The 16,325-nt window shown below is 41.7% G+C and overlaps 1 protein-coding gene across 2 annotated transcripts in view; it reads left to right on the top strand.

The window, feature by feature from the left end:
- Nucleotides 1–15,340: 15,340 nt before the first annotated feature.
- TSPAN12 (tetraspanin 12) overlaps nucleotides 15,341–16,325 on the top strand; it is a 46,039-nt gene continuing 45,054 nt past the window's right edge. The window contains exons 1-2 of one of the 2 annotated variants that reach the window (XM_063323255.1): nucleotides 15,341–15,529; nucleotides 15,930–16,066. In XM_063323255.1, coding sequence (XP_063179325.1) covers nucleotides 16,001–16,066 — 66 coding nt within the window. In that variant the 5' untranslated portion in view covers nucleotides 15,341–15,529; nucleotides 15,930–16,000. Of the gene's footprint in view, nucleotides 15,554–15,929; nucleotides 16,067–16,325 lie in introns of both variants that reach the window. The other variant, XM_063323256.1, reaches the window with a different exon arrangement.

Genomic DNA, 16,325 nt, shown 5'->3' with positions numbered 1-16,325 from the left:
AGGTCTCTTCTTTTGTAAATAGGATTAACACAAACGGTGCTGCCAGAACTTGATGATTAATGGTTCTAAACACTATAGATCTGCATTATGCAATGCATCTCCTATCCTTGAGATGAGGACTGTAATTTGTCAGTGTTGTCTAGAGCTAAAATTACAACAGGCAATTTACAAGAATAGACTGCAGTGCTTTATAATTGCATTTTTTTAATTCATACGGTCTTATATATGAATAAATGTTAGATCTCGGAGCAATGCATTTATTTTCTGTGTAGTGACATGCAATGACTGGATAATCAATTACACATTTGTTTAGCTAAAATGACCTCTATCATATTTCTCATACAGTATGGCACCCGGTAAGCAGCACCACAGAATAAAACCACGCTCTTCCCACCAAGAAGCTCTCATTTTCTACTTTTATTTTCTCATCCCTGCTGAACCCCGTAACTGGCAGGGTCTGCAGCTAACCCTTGGGGCTGGAGCACATTCTGGCTGTTCACAGGAATTACCTTCTGGGCCCTTGTCAGCACGCCCTTATGGGGGGCTGCTTTCTCATGGGCCCTCCCCGGCACCTCTCCTTGCCCCTGCTGCGTCCCCCTATTTTAGACAATGAAGGAATTCTCTAACTGGTCTGGGCTCATACCAGGTATATGGCTCACTGTAGGCTGCAGGGTTCATTAAAAGGCACAGGATATTTCATAGTCAAAGAATTTCTCTCTCTTAACCTCTCCATACTCTTTCACAGTATTGCAGAAAATTTCTGTAGGAGATGCCATACAGAAAAACCTGTTTCATAGCATTTTTTTTTAATGGGAATGCACTAAGAATCCAGTGTTTTGGCTTGTGATATGGTCTAATGTGCCCTAATCATTTGAATGGGAAATTCCATTGAATCGGTGACTTATGATTCTGGAATTGCTCAGTGACCTCAAGTGCTGGAGGACAGATGTAACTTGCCTTCTTTATTTACTGATGCTGGCTCATAAATGTATCTTTCTAGCTTGGACAACAGAGAGAGCTCCCTTGTGGGCCACTCAGTTGAACTTGACTGAAGAATGTCTGCCCCTGGAAAGAAAAATATTTGGTTTCCAACAGAGAACTGGAAGTTTCTGTGCCAAATGGGACAGTGTTTGGAAGAAGCTAGAACAGAATGGAGAGAAGATTAAATTATCATGCTAGGACTGAAAGTTATTATATAGATAAGTGAAAACATAATACACCTATGCAGTGTTAACTATATAAAGCTAATGTGTAATCATTCCTTGGTGCTTCCTTTCAAAAATACAGGCCCATTTTGTTAGATGTAGAGCATAAGCAGCAAGTGATATGGTCACATCAAGCTTTTTAAAAGAAGACAAGTGCAGGTCAGGTAAGTCTTCAGAGACTTTACAGGGCCCTGCAAAATTTGTAGTAGCCACAGCTAAGCACCTTTGTATCTAGCATCACATACAATTAAGGTGCAGTCTGGAGGTGCTCCGTGCCTGCTGCCTGTTTTAGAAATGTAAGAATTTATTCATTATTAAGAATCAATATATTAGACATATTTTTAGTTCAAAACCAGCATATTTGATCGAGGACAAACATTGTCATCTGGTGGAGATTTCAGCTTTAATCACCCACTCAGATTTGAATTTTAATCACCCCCTTCCAAACACACATCCACTCCATATATGTATATGCATATGTGTGTGAATCCATATATATACACACGTGTTATTTTGGCAATAGTAGTCAGATCTTGTTCATAATATTTGCCATTTATTTGTCCTCGCATATCTCATTTCAGTCCACACAATATATACTTAGAGATTCAGAATTAGAAAGTGATAGGAAAAGAAAAGTATGCATATTTTCAGTGGAGGCATCTATGTGGTTTTATGTAAGATTTTTATAAGACAGCATTGAAAAAGGGCAAAGAGAACATCATAAAGGTAAACGTACAGAATTTAACGGAATGTTATAACTTTGTTATATTTTTTATTTATCCTACAGATTTCATTAGGAAGTAATAGTCACGTTATAGAATCTTGTAAGATAATGTCAAAAAGTAAAAGGACACATACTCAGATACATTCCATAAGTTTTAATGTAATTTCTGTAGAATCCTACCAGCCTCCTCACTCTGGCGAGTTCTAACGTATTTTCTGTGGAGACTCTATTCTTCAGTCTGTTCACAGGAAGGCTGAAGGCATGGATACAGCTGGACGATACACGTGCCTTATTCAGTGAATTACTAGTAGCTATCATTTGCTGCCTTGCCACAGCAGTAACAAAATAGTAACAGAGAGCAGAACTCCCATATCGGGTAACACACACGCACCAGCTGTCCCTTTAACCCACTGCTCTCCTTCCTCATAAAGCCTTTTTTTTTCATCTTTAAGTATTACATGTTTTTCACTTACGAATAATACTTTGTTTACAATGTCACATCTGAAGTACCCAGTGAATTAGGGAAAATTCTGTGTTTGTAATGGAAATAAAATACTCCACACTGGTAAAAGAATCACAGAAGTTTGCCCTTCCTGTTAGCATTTGTGTAACTTTAAGAAATGTGTTTGCATCGTGTACACAGGTGCCATGTGATGCAGGAGTTACCATGGAAACAACACTATTGAATGGCAAAATCAGTCTTCAGAATAGCTTTATCTTAATCACCTTCAATTTTTCCGTATGTTCCACATATTTTTCTCTGTTCAACATCAACTGAACATGGAACATAACAAATCTGTGGGCTGAAGGATGATACGCTTCACTTGCGCAACTTTTCAGGCATTGCCGTCCTGTTGTAGTGAAAAATTCCTTTTTTTCCTATTATTACTTGTATAAAAAAGACAAGTAATGGACAAAACATGTATGTACTTTATCTACATACCTTGGGAAGATATTGTAAGGCAGACAAGTCTCCCAATGGAGACTTTAAGCACTCCATAAGTAATGGTCATCCCATAAAAGGTCCATCCCTGGTGCCACGCAGTGTTTTATGGAATAAAGGAGAATGGGTAGTTTGGGAGGGGACTCAAGACACCACAGAACCTGTGGATACTTGTCAGTTGAGCGCAGCCACTATTCTGTCACATTAAGACCTCTATCAAACAATGCTTCCTTCTTTGAAGATAAATTTCACCATATGAAAGAGCTTTTATTTCATTCTTTGTATTATAAGATGTTCTCAAAGGAAATAGAAAATGTACCTGGTATAATGCTGTACATAAAGAAAAGCTCTTTTCTAACAACAGTGATGACTGGACAAATGTGTCAAATGTACTTAACGTAAATCAGATCAATACTTTTTTTTAATTTTATCATTCAAGCTTATTGAATAAAAGAATTAGCAAAATATTTTTAAAGCTTTATGCTCTCAGATTTAGAAAAGACTAACAAGCAATGGTGAAAAAATATGTCAATGTTTAAGAGTACAACATACAGTTGCTAAGAATATATGTTATATTTAACCACAGATTAGAATCACAGAATCATCAAATGGTTTGGGTTGGAAGGGACCTTAAAGATCATCCTGTTCCCACCCCCGTGCCATGGGCAGGGACACCTCCCACTAGACCAGGCTGCTCAAAGCCCCATCCAGCCTGGCCTTGAACACTTCCAGGGATGGGGCATCCACAACTTCCCTGTGAAACCTCTTCCAGTGTCTCACCACCCTCACAGTAAAGAATTTCTTCCTAATATCTAATCTAAATCTCCCCTCTTTTAGTTCAAAACTGTTACCCCTCATCCTATCACTGCACTCCCTGATGAAAGGTCCCTGCCCACCTTTCCTGTAGGCTCCCTTCAGGTACTGAAAGGCTTCTATAAGGTCTCCCCGGAGCTTTCTCTTCTCCAGGCTGAATCCCAACTCTCTCAGCCTGTCCTCATAGCATAGGAGTTCCAGCCCTCTGATCATTTTTGTGGCCTTCCTCTGGACCCACTCCAACAGGTCCATGTCCTTCTTGTGCTGAGGGCTCCAGAGCTGGACACAGTACTCCAGGTGGGGTCTCACCAGAGTGGAGTAGAGGGGCAGAATCACCTCCCTCGTCCTGCTGGCCACGCTTCTTTTGATGTAGCCCAGGATGCGGCTGGCCTTCTGGGCTCCAAGTGCACATTGCCGGCTCATGTTGAGCTTAACTGACAAGACTTAAGACTGACAATAGCATGAAAAAACACCAACACAACTTAAGCATATAGATACACATTTAAACTATGATCATGTCACACAGAACTCCATCTTTGTTGTTCAGCCACGTAAACTTTTGTTTTCTTATTTGAGCAGAGTGGGAGGTTTCTTTTTTCCTGTGGAGCTAAGTAAAGTACATTCTTAACACATCATATGTGATGATATGAAAAATTCTGTTCAGTCCCAGCTGCAGATGAATCATCTCATGATTTCAGAGAAGGAAGGAAACAGTGTGGACTCCAAATGGGCAGGGAAGAATTTTCAAGAAATGGATTTCACTTACATCAGGTGGTAGAAGCGAAGTTTTACTGAGGAACGCTTATAAGAAAATGAAAGAATTAGATGACCTGCTGAAAACTAAAGACAGAGTACATGAGATGTCAGTATGAGAAATAAAGGAAGCATGGAAAAGCTTACAGTGAGGACCTACAAGTAGCCTTAAGATTTGTCTAGCAGAATTCACACTGCACAAAGTAAAAGGAAAGTGCTGTTAAAAATGATCTATCTCTGGACAATGGGGCAAAGAAAGATAAAGATTTATGGGTAAGAAAGAGAAGAGAGGGAATAGGGCAGATGAGTAGTGCAAGAAATAGAAATGAGAGAAGATTGTGAAGGAGAGAAGCCTGCAAAGTCATGGTGACTCATGAAAGGGCAACACATAGCCAGTAAGCATGTAGGAAACAATGGTGGCTACTCGAAAATAGTTGGGATGGCAATCTCCTAGACACATCAGTTTTTAATGAAGAGAAAGCTAAACTAAATGGACATTTTTGTAAGAAGAGCAATCACTTCAGAAAAGAAAATAAAAAAAATATGTCAAAGCTAGAAGGAGGAAAGAGGTCAAATGAGTGGTCAAAATCAGAAATGCAGTTTCCTTCATACTTAAGAAATTAAAATGTCTTATTCTAGTCTTGAAATTGCACTTCCACCCAGTCACTTCCCTTTACCTCTGGAATTCTCAAATTTGTTGCCAGTGCAGCTTTCACCCCTCAAGAAAAGGTTCTGTGCTTCTCTTGGCTTCTTCGAAAGTCAAACATAACACCTGGCATTAGATTTTGACAAGGTTGTAGACTCATCAGTTGATATGGCTTTATAAATAAAAAGGATGAATTGCACAAAAAAATCATTGTCATTGTAGTTTGTTATAAGGTAGGACAGGAATTTTATAGGCTATGGAGATTTTTTTATGAAATCACGGTCAAATCTACTGGAGTGAAAACTGCCACCCCAAGCACCAGAAACTGGTGAAGGAGGAAAGCATGCCTTGCAGCCCAGTAGGTGTGTGCAGTGCGAGGCTGTGACTAGCCCTAATCATTTTAGCATCAATACCAAGAAGTTGTTGTCATGATGTGACACAGACAGAAGTTCTTTTCGCTTGTCTGCCAGATCCACTACCTCCTTACAAGTGTAAAATGTCCCCAGAAGGTGGTTTATTAGTATTTTATTTTAATCAGTTTTGTGTATAAAATACTGCTATGTGTATAATTTGTTCTGCTTCCATTTTTTAAAATCTTACTGGATTGAATTAAATGTTTTTCAATAATTATGAAGCATGAATATCAGTCTGGGTATTTAGCTGCTGATAAAGCTGAAAATGAATTCTGACTTGCAAAGCAGATTGACTTATTTTTCATTAATTTGAAAAAAATAAAATGCAAATCTCAGGCTAAAAACGTTACTTGAGGCAGGTCTCATTTGCAAAAGTAGCAGCAATACAGACATATTTTACATAAAAGCCAAAAGCCAAAGCAATTAATATCTGTACAACAAAGTGCATAAAGCAGTAGTTCATACACAATGAGACCTATGGCTATTAAACTAGCCTATTAATCTATAAAGCAAACTTTGTAATCAGTCCAGCAATTTTTCAGTCTCAAATAAGCCATTTGATGGAGTGTAATTAGATTTGTGTTTCAGTTCTGGAAATACCATTGTGTGCACTTTTTCTACTGCTTTATAGGCCGTAACAAGTTGTTCCCAAGACACTTAACAGACAAGCCACATTTTCATCGTTCAGTGGAGCCTTGAGTACATTTAGGACACGTCCTGCAGAGCTGTTCATTGTAGTGGTTCAAGGACACCTGGTGCTGTGGAACAAATGCTTTATTTACAAATACAGATTTAATGAGTTTCTGATGTGCCGTAAGATATCCTTTGATCCTGAAAAAGAAGAGTTGATGCATACTAGCGTGATGCAAACAGAGAACATGGTTTAAGCTAAGGCATGTCATAGCTATCAAAAGCATCCCAATGCTGTAGTACTGAAGTAAGAGCTCTTTGATAAACAATACACCAAGACTGCAATGTCATTTTAACACCTTGCATTGAAAATCATGGATGAATGACAGTAGGTAAGTGTCCAAGTCACTGATGCGATAGATCAGAACAGACAATTCTCTTTGATAATGGTGTTTTAGTGTCGGATGAAATTGAGCTTTATGGCTTTGGGTTCCTACTCTAAAGTCTATTTATAATCACTCTGGCATTGCTAGGATGTTATACTAAAGTTGTATAGCATTTCTGCGCCCCTGTTTGTGACCAGTTTATCTTCTCTGGTTGATTATGTAGCTGTGTTCAGCCATGTCAGTACCAACGAGTAGTGGCACAAGTACTGATGATCTCCAGCACCACTGAGTGGCAGTCCAGTTCTGCCTGCTTACGTCTGCATCGCAAACCCAGCACTCTCCCTCCCCAGGCTGTTTGGTCCATGGGAGTAACACATTGACATTTCAATAACACATTGTTTACATGACAAGCAGCTAAATCACCCACTTGAAAAATGGGCTACATTCATGAAAGGTATTATAAAGAGCTCTTTATGGTGGAATTTTAACAAATAAATGCCATACATTCTCATCTGCCAACTTAAAATTCAAAATACTTGAGAATTACAAGAACTTGTGAAAATAATGAGGTTTTGTGTTCCAAGGAAGCTGTACAATGAGTCTGCTGTATATATTTATGAAGCATTGCTGTTTGTCTTGCAGCAAGCATATAGAGGCTCCAAGGAAAAATCAGAGCCTATGCTGAGCACCACCTACAAAAAACTAGCACAGAGATGGCTCAGATCTAGGGCACAAGAACCTACTCCAGATAATATACAGGAAGTAGAAAAAAAATGGTGAGAAAATCACAGTCACCCTCCGTCCCATGAAAGATCATTTCTGATTCCGACTTCAACTAAGAGTAGTTACTTCCTGACTCCCATGGTATTAGCCTATTTTCTCACATGAAGACTCCTTCATGCTGCAGAAATGTGAGACTGATTACAACGTGAAGGAAAAATATGGCAGTAACCCTAGTCTCACTCATCATTCTGGTGAGAAAAACAGTTTTGGCTTAGATACCTAAATATGTTCATTTCTTCCGCACATAACTTCAAAGCAATTAAAACCTGTCACTTGACAATTCCACATATTCAGTAAAATAAATGACACTTTGAGAAGCATCCTTCTCATAAAGACTTTCCATGCCTCCTATATTTTTTCTGTTTAGATAAGTATCTTGGCAGGCATGTACCTTTGTCCAATATAGATCTAATCATGACACATCAGGGTTAAAAAGTCATCGTAAAAATCTGTGTCTTCTAACATGGAAAAAGACTGAAGAAATGAAGAAAACTGCAGCCAGACAACTTTTCTTTTCTTCTCTGAAGAGCTTCAGTCTAAAGCATCTTCACTCCACTTTTCCTGCCAGGCTTTATAATAATAGCAAAGTAATATATAGTTCAGATGACTTCATACACCTTTTTTTCTTTTTAAAGCCTCACATCCCTCCATCTTTCTCCAGATTTTTACATGCTCTTTTATCTTGCCTGTTCTTCATGTCTTTGAATTTCCACTCATCTCTGTCATTTCTGTGTCCTGCTTTCTCCTGCATCACACTCAAGCCTCCAACGACAGTTTCAGCAGCAATTTTCATGGAAACTGTGAGCCAGCCCGGGGGGCTTTCAGATCCAAGGAGAAGGGAACACCATTTGTGTTAAGGCATCTGACGCATCACAGCTCCAGGCTTTGTCATCATAAGACTTCGGTGTAAGTGATCCAGACACAGCTGTCACCTCAGACACTTCTTTATGTGGCTCCTGGATGACAATCTCAATGCAGAGAAGAATCTGAACAAGTGACAGAAACTTAGGAGGAAAAACAAGTTAGCTGCAGAGAATACTTAGAAGAGGAGAAAGAAAAAAGTAGAGACAAAAAGAAGGATAAGGAGAAAAAGGAAGAAGGTGAAAGAAATGGGAAGAAGGAGAATACTTCTCTCCTCCCTGTAAGGCCACAAGGAAATTGATGGTTACTTAAGTGTTCTTCTAGTGCTTTGCAACACCAGATTGTCTCTAGTAAAGTTCTCTGCTAATTCTTAATCAGAGCTGAGCTCTGATTGTCACACGTTTCAGACCTGGGACCTCTATTACAGAAGATAATCCCATAAGGGTACGCGTAATTAGATGGAATAACAGGGTGTGACAGCAGCTCTGTACTGCAGAGCAACTATGTGCAGAGCAGCACATTCACCTTAGCTAGCAAGGGAATCTTTTCCAGAAACCTATTTCATATTCACCCTGACCTCCCCAAAGAAAAACTGCCCTAAGAGATAATTTATCAAGCACTGAAAAATAAGGAAGTGTCAGAGTTAAAGATGTCTGTGAATCTATAATCCCTTATTAAATTATGATGCCGGCTTTAGTTATATGATCATACACATTTTTCCCCTTGACCCTTGCTTCATTATGTGCAAAGAATGAGCTTTTTAGTGTATTCTTTTAGCCTCATTCCATGTGTGGTCTGTTTACTATTGAGCCTCAGCTGTGAGGACAGCCACACATTTCCTGCTGGCCTGTTCAGTGGCTCTCATAGCACATAGATATTTCAAAAACATTCCTCTCCACAACACTTGCCCTGAAAGGACAGAGTTTTATCATCTCCAGCCTACAGGCTGTATGATACAAGTATCTGAGAACTCAGGCTGATCCATTTGAGTAGTTCACAATGGGTAACATGTCATATTTTCAAAGGGTAGTTCCCAGTAGCTTCAGATACAGTTGTGAATGTTTAAACATTTCGGCAAATCAGCCTGTGGGACCTGAAGCTGGACAATGAAAACAGAGAACAAAATAACCACCTGGGAAAAATGTGATTAAAGGAACGTGCCACACAGGGACTCAGCAGTGCAGACTGACTCCAGTTCTCCAAAGCAGCTACTGCCTAGTGGCGAGATCTCCCTCCTATTTCCCTATGGCACCACGGCTTTATGATAAGAAGTGTCACGCAACCTTGACAACTAGCAGTGCTACGGGCACATCACAGACACTTAAAATGTGCTCTTTGCTCATGTAAAATCCCCTGTTGTGCCTGAAAAGGGATTGCGGACTATAATAAACAGGACTCTGAAGATCCCTGTGCCTTTTCTCGTTTCTGGAGCAGTTACAAATCCTGGATGCCTCCTTATGGAATTTAACTAGAAGAAAATGTCTAGCAAAAACTCTGTGACTCCCATTATAACATCAGGCACCATATATTGAAGAAAAGCCACCAGAAAACAATATAGCAGATTTTTCAAATTGTGTCTTTTAGTGTAGGCAAGATCTTTCTGTTGAACTGAAATCCATACTTACGGAGAGGGGAATAAGACAAAGAACAACAGGCACTGGGAAGACTCCTAGAATAAATAGCAAAGAAAATCATTCTGTGGCAGGGATAAAACAATCCAACTCCGTATTTTTTAGGTCCTCTATCTGGGCTCACCTTGGGAGCCGCTTTACAGAGCACTGCTCTTTTAAATCCATAAAGTATTCTTTTTCCTGAGCTCTATGACACATGGCTTGCTGACCACATGACATTTTCTTGCTTGCTTCTAAGAAATTCACAGTTATACTGTCTGCTTAAATACTTTTAGCGATTGGCTCTGGTAGCAACCTTCCATCTCTCACTGGCTGTGCATATTTTCTGGAATGGATGGGATTTCCAGACTGTCCTAACAGGGAGTTAACTCCTAATGAGCTGATGTGCACCCCTACTGAGGATTCTCATCTCCTGGCTTGTGTAGCACATCTCAAGACTGTTGACCTAGAAATCACAGAGCCAGATTCATCTGTTTCTGATTATTGGATGCATTGTTTTTGTTATTCCTAACATATTAATTTTGATATCAAGGACATATTTTTCCAGCTGAATTTGGTTCTCACATCATTTGTTTGACATGCAGTTTTTTATGCATTTTTATGCTCTTTAAAAAAACAAAGTAAATAAAGACTGAAAAATGTGAGTTGTTCTTTTTCACTTAGTATTAAGAGCAAATTTGAATCTTCTCATTTTTCATTTTTACAGCTGCTATATGGTATATTGTTCTCATATTTTTAATGTGTATTATTGTTTCTCTCCATTCTTTTTCTTGTTCCAGATGTCCTGACCTTGACGAATCCATGCTCATCTGTACTTATATCCATATTCATCTTCACAGAGAAGCATTGAAACACGTTATGATGGCTGTTATAACTCTTTGGTTGTTTTTCAAAATGTACGGTGCATGAATTATACATATTGTGCGTTTTGGTAAGAAAAGCTTTGCTGGCTGTGAAGAGGAAGGCTGTTTGCCTTGTCGCTGCTGCTGCTGTCCTCTAGTTAAGGAAGAAAGAGGAGAATTGCTCCCTAGCCAAAGGATGCCCCAGAGGAGCTTCTCGAGGGACACCAATGGCCGGGATGGGAGACAGAGAAGAACGAAGTAGAAACATAGGCTTAGAGGGTAACTCAGGGTGGAAGGGACTAACTGTGAGGTCAGACCACATTGCTCAGGGATTTATCTGTCTTGGGCTTAAATTAAAAGATTGATGAGGGGAGAGGAGAGCAGATCTGCAGCAAAGCCTCTGAAATGATGGAGAAAAGGAAAATTGCCATAGAGTCCCAGAAAAAAAGATCTGCTGAGGTGTTATTTCAATTCAGGGAGCCACGGAAAGTTGCTGAACTAGGAAGCAGGGAAGTCCTTTTGCAAGAGCCCATTAAGCCAGATTGTTTTCAAGACTATGATTTTACTCTCGTAATCTTCTGTATTTTATTTATTTCAAGTGCTACCTTATTCCAGACTGTTGCTTTCATGTTTAAGTAAAACAAGGGTTTAAAAACTGGAAGAAGCTGGTGTTTCCTGATGTCTTTATTTCAAAAGAAAGAAGGGCACTTTTACCTCATGGTCCTGAGCAATGCTGGATCCTGCTACAAACATGCATTTACCAGACAGGTTATTCCTGAGCCAATTGGTACAGCTTCAGTTTTATAGGTGGATATTTGTTTGAGAATTTTGTTCTTAGACAAACCTCCATCCTGCCCTTGACATTAATGCTGTCGTCAGGGAGGGATATTGATAGGGCAGACAGTCATAACCAGTGCTGAGGACCAGGCAAGAACCACGTTTAAAAGCAAGGCAAACCAGACCCTGGAGAAGTTTAAGCAGTGTACCAAGCAAAGAGCAGAAAAAGGGAAACACGGACAGAAGGGCTCTAGAGTAAAAGGCTCAAGGAGCAAAGGGAAGGAAACTAAGGAAGTCTGGGTGTAGGCTGAGGAGCAGACACACCAGGAGCAAAGCTGAGAAAAAGCTAAGCTAATCAGACAGACCAAAGTACGGAATACCATTACAATCAAGAAACACACTGAGAAAGCAAAACCAAGTGGTAAGATGCCTACTTGAGACACTGACGCGCCACCAGCTAGCTTCAGAAATCCAACCTCAGAGATCAGTGTTGGCTATTTATGTATTTACTATCTTGTAAAGAAATTTGTGCATGAACAATTTGCTCATTGGAGTAGCCTGAGTTGAATGATACCACACAGAATTAAATGAATATGTGCCAAAGCACATCCACATGACATCTGAATAATTTTAAATGTTATAGCAGCGTCTAGAAAGACACTACTTTAACTGAGTACTTTTTCAGTGACAAAATTTCCTGCTATCAAGTATCAGGTAATTATCACCTATAAATTTACACGCATGTCTAATGCTATTCCACTTGATCAGCCTACTCATGCAGTTTAAATTAAAGACACTTGCAGCTATGTGCTGGATGGATGTCTTTAATATCTACTCCCTTTTAGTTCAGTTTCCTCATGAAGAAAGGCTCATGAGATCATACTGTAGTATTCATGCAGACATATATCTGTCAATCCACACTCTTCTAATAGCCTTTGAACCTGTTGGCCAATTTCAAGCACGTTTGACAAAGAGGAGCTAGCTTACCGATATTAAGTTTCCATATATCAAATTAAAATAGGCAGTTAAGTGGAGGAAAAAAAGATTATTAGAGTTATTGGTATTTCCATCCCCCTCCTCTGACACTGATGGAAAGGCTGTATCATGAACACTTTATTTAAGTCAACAGAATTCATATTACAAAGCTATTGTAGATGCCCTGTCACAGAAAAAAAGCTTCACAATTTGCAGTTTATTAGACACTGGAGAATCCAAGCAAACAATACCAATCCAGAAGGCTTCAATAGTTTCCATCCTCATAAGCCTCTGTGCTACACATTAAAGAAGCATTACTTGCTAAAAGCAAACTTCGATTTCAAAAAATTATACATATGACTATCCTCTTGTCTTGTCCTAAATAAAATCTGAAGCATTTAGTTTAAAGGAAAACAAAAAAGCCTGTACTGAAGCAGCATAGTAGCTTCCCTGATATTTTTTTGGGTGATCAGCTAATACTTCCAGTTTAGTTACTGTTTTGAATGCATGGGAACTTTCTGTGTATTTCTTTCCCAGTGTTGACATCACGGAAATTTCACAAAGTTTGACAGCCTGGTAGAAAGCAGTATTCCAAAGGGACCGTTCTCTGGACCCTATAGCATTTGGCAGACATTCCTAAATAGGACCTGTTTTCTTTAGGTTTCGAGCAAAATCTCTTCTGAACAAATATTGATTTAGCTAACAGCAAAAGGACAGAAAATTTCTTTGACCAACTAAGGGATCCTCTTTAAGTTTGTGATGCAGTTATTGTAACAGAATTTTAAAAAATTAGTCTGAGAGCATCTTATGACCAAAGACCTCAAAGAAAGGAAACTCAGAGACAGAAAATCTTGAAGAGTCATTTTTAGTAGGATTTTTAACAAGTACAAGGTCTAAGAGAATGGTTTTATTTTTCCTCTCCTCAAATTCCTTATGCACTAGGAATAGTTCAGCTCTAAGCCAAAAAATATCTGAAACAAGTACGAGAACTTCTCATTTGCTATTTTAGGCATGTTTAAAGACAAATCACTGGGTGGAAGATAATTGAATATTTTTGTAGTGCCTTTTTTATAAAACCTTGCTCAGGTAATTTGTTCTCTCCCACGGAACAATCAAGAACACAAGCACAACCTCAATTATTTTTAATTTAGTTTATAGCAGACTGTAGTGTCCTCAGTCAAGGCTGGAGCTCAGCTGTAAACTGACACTTTTTTTGTAAACTGGCATGGGTTCACTGAAAATGCTGTACCTGTTCAAGATCTGTCTCGCTGACTGTGTTCATGTGAAGTCTTCAGTAATAAGAGGAATGAATGGTATGTAAACAGCACAACGAATGTACAATGTCACCTTTTAACAGTATCTGTTTTAGCTCAGTTTGCCTTATTTAGGTATGGAATTAGCAATATTGACTGAAGACTGGAAATGTGGCATACTACACTTCCCGGAGGGGCTCTTGATTCCAGAAAAGAGGATCAAAATAGCAGTTAAAGCTTAGCAAATTTCAAGGAAGAAAAATCTTCACACACCACATTTCTGCAACATTCTTGAGTCCTTTCAAATTTATTACCATTTTCACTTCTTCAAATTTGGCATAAAATGCCTTTGCATGGGGTTTTATGTCCATCCATGTCCATTTTACTTTCTTTTTAAGGAAGGATAAATACACCTGAAGAATGTGTCTGCCTTGATTCATTACTAATGGCATGAAATCATGGAAATTAAAGCTGAAGTGAGATCCCACCAGCAGCCTCAGTGATAAGCATTTGAATATCTGGAGTTTGCCTGTTTTTTCAAGTCATTGTTTCTAGTGCTTCAAGAAACAGATTTTTCTTTGGCCTCACAAGAGCTAGATTTTGTCCATTACATTCTTTTTCCTTTCTCAGCTTTCACTAGCAGTTGTTAAAACAGTCTTTATACAACAGGTACTGAAGACCATTTTCCTCTTCTAGTTAAGAAACATTTTTCAGCCTATTTTCTTCTAATTTTTGTGATGGTGGCACTGCAACACCTGTATATGTATTCATGGAAAATTCTTTGCTAATCTGCATATGACTCTGTGTCTTAAACTATAATTCTTCCTTTTGAAATATGGAGATATATATATGTATGTGTGTTGAAAAAATACAGACGTCAGTAGGAAATTACCACCCCAGTCACCAGATCCACACACACTTTTCACAACAGGTTTCAGAGACAGGATGACTTTTCCCGTTTAGTTGTGGCATCTGTAGGTACTACGCACAGTATGGGGCAAATCAATGGCTGTTTGGCCTAAATAATAACTGAAGATTTTGGCCATTTCTGGAATAATTTATTTCCAGTATGGTTGTACTTCTAAATTTGCTGTTTAGCGGTGGGGAGCGGGTGCCAGGTTCTCCATGACCATGTTTGGGTTTGGTGTCAGCAGGGTTTAATTTCTGAGGCAACTGCGCTGAAAGCTGGTGAAACACCTGTGAAGTCTTGCGAACGCCCGCCATGTTTTCTGAGGTATCTGCCGCTCTGGGCCAAGACGCCACAAAACGGAGGTTTCGCGTGCTTCAGCTTGTCTGAACCCATTGCTTAACGTCTCCCCTGTAGGAAAAAAAAGCAAACTAACCCCCAAGCTTCACCATAGCTGAGGTTTTGAGTGTGTCTGTCAGTGGGGAACGCGTTTGTGGGGATGCCCCCTCCGGGCTCTGCCCACAGGCCAGCAGCCAAAACCACCCAGGCGGGCGCCACTACCCTGAAGGAAACCTGCCGCCTCTCCCACCGAAATTCGAGCATGCCCCGAGCTGTCACGTCCACTCAGGTACTTTTCCACAGTCGGCGAGCGGTAGAAACGCCGCCGCTCCCCTCCTCCTCCCCGTCAGTGGACCAGGCCCCGCACGGCACACGGCCTCCCTCACCCTGACGGGGCGGGCGGGGCGTCGGCGCTAGGACCCGGCGGGCGGCGGGCGCGGGCGGCGGCGCATGCGCGGGGGCGCCGGTGCAGCTGGCCGCCGCCGGGCTCGGCGGAGCGCAGCGGAGCGGGGCGCCGCGGGCGGGGGCGGAGGGGGCCGGGGGCGGCCGCCGGGACCTTCCCCTTAGCGCCCTGTACTGCCGGGCATGGGCGCTGCGGCTCCGCGCTGCGCTGCCCCTCCCCGTCCCCATGAGTCCTCGCCGGAGCAAGTGAGTGAGGGGGGCGCCCGGGCGGTAAGTGACCGCTGTCCCCCGGCCGCTCCCCCCGGGGCAGCGGGGAGGGGGCTGGCGATCCCGGGCCGCGCCTCCGCTGCCCTCTGCTCCCGGGGCGGCCCGCGGCTTTTCCCTTTGCCACGGTTTTATTATTTTTATTAAAAAAAAAAAGAAAAAGTGCGGCCCGTCAGCATCTCCGGGAGCGGCGGGCGGGGCGGGAGGAGAAGGGGGGCTGCCGGGGGTGGGCGGCCGGTGGGCGCCGCGGGGGTCGCCGCGGGGCTCGGACGGTGCGGGGCCGACCTGCAGCTCGGGGCGGCTCCGCCGCCTCCACCTGCGCGCCGGTTCTTCCTCGGCAAAGGGGGACTCGCCCGGCTCCTCTCCGCTTCTTCCCCTGCAGGGCGCTGGCGGCCCGGCCTCGGGAGGGAGGATGTGGTGAGAGGATGGGGCTGTCTCCCGCGAGGGCTCGCCATGGCCAGGGAGGACTCGGTGAAGTGCCTTCGCTGCCTGCTCTACGCCCTCAACCTCCTCTTCTGGGTGAGTGGAGCGACCCGGGCCGGGCCGGGCTCCCGCTGCCGCCCGAGCAGGTGGCGAGCTGCGGTGGGGAGCAGGGCCACCTCGAACCGCGGGGCTACCTGCGCTTGGTGAAGGGCTACAAGTTGCCCTCCTCGGTATGTGCCCTATGCCGGGCAGTTCCCATAAGGGAACACTGATTAATAAAAAAAAAAGGCAAAAAAACCCCAAGTGTTTGGAAACTAGTTGGAAGTAAAATTAGGTTTGGTATTCACCTCGTGTT

Source organism: Chroicocephalus ridibundus, chromosome 1, assembly GCF_963924245.1.
Source record: "Chroicocephalus ridibundus chromosome 1, bChrRid1.1, whole genome shotgun sequence".
NCBI lineage: Eukaryota > Metazoa > Chordata > Aves > Charadriiformes > Laridae > Chroicocephalus > Chroicocephalus ridibundus.
This window is presented reverse-complemented; position numbering and strand designations above follow the sequence as displayed.